At 39.6% G+C, this 5,048-nt stretch overlaps 1 protein-coding gene across 1 annotated transcript in view; it reads right to left on the reverse strand.

Annotated features, from left to right (window-relative positions):
• The window catches only part of ITPR3 (inositol 1,4,5-trisphosphate receptor type 3), a 218,399-nt gene that overhangs the window by 6,890 nt on the left and 206,461 nt on the right, over positions 1-5,048 (reverse strand). The window contains 1 exon segment of the mRNA XM_018556782.1: positions 1,203-1,363. Coding sequence (XP_018412284.1) covers positions 1,203-1,363 — 161 coding nt within the window.

Below are 5,048 nucleotides of genomic sequence, written 5' to 3' on the forward strand. Positions count from 1 at the left end.
CCCAAAAGAGAACTAAAGGCTTTTTTTTTTTTTTTTTTTTACAATTTTGGATAAAGTAGGGAATGGTTATAACTACTACTATTTCTGTTTTGGTAACAACTGTAACATTTTAGATTTCCCATCACTGTCTTTCCATGGGACAATAATCGCCAGGACGAATAGAGAAAGTGAATCTACTCAACAGGGGCATAGACAGTTGCAAAAACCTGACAGAGATTTTAACACATCCACTCACTATAGAAAAGGGGATGCACTTTAGTTTGTTTATATTTTCACATCCATCCTTTCGTTGTCATAAACAGATGGGAAAAACAATATGTTTGACAAATAGAAATTTTAAATGCACACACGTCAACACTAAAGCTGCAGTAAAAAAAAAAAACGTTTGATATATACAGTGTGGAAAATAATTATATGATCCCCTGCAGATTTTGTAAGTTTGCCCACTTACAAAGAAATTAAAGATCTATCATTTTTATCATCAGTGTATTTTTAAATGCTACAGACACAATATCAACCAAAAATCCAGAAAAAACACATCTCAGGAGAGCTCTAATGTCTATAGCCAGTTTAACGTGTACTTCCACTGTTCTAGCCAAACTGGGATAACACATGCTTTATGTTTGTTACATGTTCCCATTCGGCATAACCTTGAACAAAAGTATTTAACAATTGTGAGATGTATTTAAACATTTTAAGATGCTCTTTGCTGAAAACTCCATGACTGAAAAATCCTACTTAGTTCTCCCTGTTTATAAGGGACTGGGTAACTGTCTTTGCCACAATTAAGCTTGTCTGTATTGTGCTGGCAGAGTTCCATTATCAGTAGTAAATTAGTTGTGTAGGACTGACTGTCCTAACAAAGGGTTAAAGATCTCAAGTCCTATGTTAATGCATGTAAAATTTAAAAAAATGTCCATCGGTCGGTTCTCTTATCTCCACACTGCGTAAGAAGCTCACCTATAATATCCTATGTATAATCTTGTTCCAAACAAACCGCTAGAAAAGTAAATATTTTTTAAAACATTATTTTAGGTATGGTCCGTGAATGGTAACCCAACAAGCATATAGTGGGGTTTTCTAAAATTTGAATGCAAAAGTGGAAATATGCTTTAAGACTCTTATAATATCATTTGACATTTTGTGGCTTTGAACACCTTTGCAACACTGAAAGCATTTTGAATAAACAATGTAATTCTGACCTTTATCATTTGTCCCACATAGCTTTCTGGACCAGTGTAATCTGTCTTGTTCTTCACTCTCACCAACACGATGAAGTACAGATAATTCCAGATATTGTGCTCTTCCTTAATGTGCTCCTCAAAGGACACAGTCTTATTGTCAAATTTATCTCTCTCCAGCCCTGCAGAAATGAATGAGAATCACATTTTACAACTAGATAAGTGCACTATTAGCATGTGTATGTAAGACACTTAGATAATTCTAGTTTTAGGATTACATTTTGTTAATAAGCCACATTTGGCATATTATAGAAGATAGACTGCATGACATACTTTCAGAAACATTTATTTTTACAGGCATTGTGCTCGTTACACCAGATTTGATAAAGCTTTTACCAAAGTCCTGCATGAAACAATAGGATTTTTGCCTTACCTGTAAAATCCTCTTCTTGGAATGCATTATGGGGCACAGGAAAGCATTTGGAAACACTGAGTTATACTGCTACCTTTAGGAGGATTGGACAGTGGCAAAGTAAAGCTGAAGATCCTTACAGCCGCTGCCAGCATCAGCTGAGTCCTGAACCTCCAGCTGGCAAAATTTAAACAGAAAACCAGGTGGTAGCCTTGACGATCTGAAAAGCCCATGAAGCATTACCAGATCTAGTGGAGTGTGCTTTGGTCAGGAAAGGGGGTACCTTACCCCTGAGGTCATAGGCTTGAATGATGATCTGACAAATCCACCTAGCGATAGTGGGACAAGAAGCAGACTATCCCCTAAATTGACCTTCAGGAAAGGCAAAGATGGTCAGTTTGATGAAAGGGAGCTGTAGCTGAGAGAAAAACTTGAAGAAGTGCGCACCACGTACAGACTGTGGGGGAAAATCTATTTAAGATGTTTAGGAGCAGGACAAAGATATAGTAGAACAAAATACTGGTTAAGGTGAAAGGCCTCAGAACAACCTTGTCCTTGTATAGCACAGGAAAGGGTTCTTTTTAGATTAAAAACGCCAACTGATGAACCTCCCCCGCAGAAGTGATGGCAATGAGAAAGGCAACCTTACAAGTAAGGATAGACAGATGAACAACCCCAAGAGGTTCAAAGGGTGGTTTTTAGATAGCTGACAGAACCAGGTTAAGATCCCACGGCGTGATTGTGGAACGCACAGGGAGAACAATGTGAGCGACACCCAGAGCGACACTCACAAAAGCCTTCTCAAGGGAGGGTACTTAAGGCCAGATGTTGATCCAGACCAGACTGGGGAAAACACAGGATATGTCCCACGGAATAATTCCTGGGATGGAAATTCCTGGCCTAACACCACAGCAAATACATTTTCTAGATGTGATGGAAGACTTTGCAAGAAGTAGACATTCTAGCCTTTAAGAGTGTAGGCATAACTGAATAGGGCCCTATCCATCAGGAGCTGGATTAGCCAGGTCATTAAAGCCAGCGACAAAGAAGCATGAATGTAAACCGGTCCTTGGGACAGAAAATCCAGACAGCCCGGGAGGGCTCACTGAGACTTCTGGTTCCTCCCTGATGGTTGATGTAAGCCACTGATGTGGACTTGTGCAGTGGAACCCTTCTCGGGTGACCTCGGAGTTGAAAGTTCCAGTATTGAAGGGAGAACTGAATTACAATGAGTTCAAGAACACTGAGACGGACGACCAGCTTCCTTCAGCGACCAAGTCCCTTGCAGTGAGAAAGTACCAAGGTTGGTGTTCATCATGAGGACATTCTATCCTTTTCATAGGGAGTAAAGCTTTTCCCATTTCCAGCACTAAACACGTGGTCCACCAGACCAAGGCAAGCCTGGCTTTGAAGGTCAGGCAAATGCAGTGGTCCAGAGACTGAGGCTGCCTGTCCTATGTGACCAGAATGTTGAGTTGCAACAGTCTGGAGTTATATTGAACATAAAGAACAACCTCAAAGAGGGCCACAGGGAAACCCAAAACCCTTATGCAAAAGTGGAGGGTTGGTTTGCTCTTGGACTGGAAGAAGAACCATTTTTGTTTAGAAAAAGAATCCATAAAATATCTTATGTATTCAACAGAAAATTTACATAAGTGAGCATGGCCTTTATCCACAGCCTGGGGCCCTGTTCAGTTTAAGTTTTCCTTAAAATGCAACTAAACACACAGATTTAAAGCAGAACTCAAGCCAGTAATATTGAGATAAAATGAATAGCCCACTAAAAAAAAAAAAATAGCAAAACCATCTTGTGCTGCAATATTCAGGTCCAATACAGATACATCCCCCTCCAGCTCCAATCAGAGAGTGCCTAGTATTCAATCAAAAAAATATTAGGCATCCTCCTGAATGGCAACCGTGCTAAGCATGCAACTTGCTGTGTGATAACAGCACAGAGGTAGCTGCTCAGCACATCAGCTGTTCCTGGATCCGGAATATGCTGTAAATACACTGTAGTATCTGCAACTATTTCAAGTATACCTCTTGTGATAACTGGTTACATCTGCAGCATAATGGCAACTGCAGATTTAAATAGAGGATAAGATAACGCTGACTTGATGATTGTCTGACTGCCACAAAAAAGGACCACATGCAGTCCAAGAAACACCAGTTTAACATGACTGCCTTACACCACTTTTAGCTCCAAGGTGGTCAAGAGATCATATGTTTGGTTTGTAGATATTATAGGTAACATTATTTGAAAGGCTTGGCGTTTATGTTTCATCTTTAATCAGTTAAAAACCTATGTATCTCGAATATCTTAGTCATTGCTCACTAAGCACATGTCTGCACGTGAATCTGCTGTCATTTTGACAGCTGAATTCCTGATCTGTGTAGCACAGCTGCTATAAAGAAATGTCAGCACCTGTCAGTTGTTAAAAGAATATTGATTTATAGAATAGATTTTCACAGCTAATTACAATGTTAACCTAAAAGTAGAAAAACAAAATCAGGTTTTTTTTTTAATAAGTAATTTCTGCTTCATCCCCTATTAATCTCTTTTTTTTTTTTTTCTAGTTGCCTTAAAGTGAATCAGTGGTCTGCCAATGGGCATCAAAGTATTTCTATATTCTAAGCAAGCTGTAAATGAGCTTTAAAACAAGCCCTCACTGACCTCTAGCTGCAGCTAGTGTGGAATCAATTATCCTTTAAATTCCATTGTAAATAAGTTTGCTTATCTTTATCACCTAAGACTCTACACCAGATGAGCTCTTCTATGGCAGATTTGATCTAGTCCCCATACCTGTAGAGAATAAAGGCCTTTTGTACATCTGATATGTTCCTTGTTCTGCCTATAGGGCCAAGAAAAGGGTGAAACTGCTTCATCCAGAGTTATTTCATCGTGGGTTGTCAGGACTATTCAACTTGCCCAGGCATCAATGGGCTTTCTACTTTCTGAAAATGTAAGCGCTCATTCAACAATTCTTACTTCTTCGGGACATGGCACCCTTCTATACTTCCTACTCCAAAGTCTCATCGACATGGTGAGCACAGCCAGTTGAAGCTCTCCAACTACCTTTATTAAACACTATATAGGGAATGTCGCCCTGCTTCTCAGTCCTTTAGCTTATTTTCCATAAGCCTGCAGACATAAGATAAGGCGGGACTATGGAAAATGAACAGATACTTATCATACACTTCCTTGCTTTTCCTCATGTCAGATAGATTCCCTCCCTGGTGTTTTATTCATTCGAGGATATTATACAGCTATACTAGTCTATTATAAAACATAACTTAATTGTGTGGGTGTATATATATACACACACACACACACACACATAGAGATATATATATATATATATCCAGGGCTCGAAAAATCCACTCGTCCACTCGTCTGTGACGAGCAGACAGTGGAGCCCGACGAGCAGCTTCCCTGTGACAGGAGCACAAAGGGA

Source organism: Nanorana parkeri, unplaced genomic scaffold (assembly GCF_000935625.1).
Source record: "Nanorana parkeri isolate BGI_ZX_2015 unplaced genomic scaffold, ASM93562v1 scaffold252, whole genome shotgun sequence".
Lineage (NCBI taxonomy): Eukaryota > Metazoa > Chordata > Amphibia > Anura > Dicroglossidae > Nanorana > Nanorana parkeri.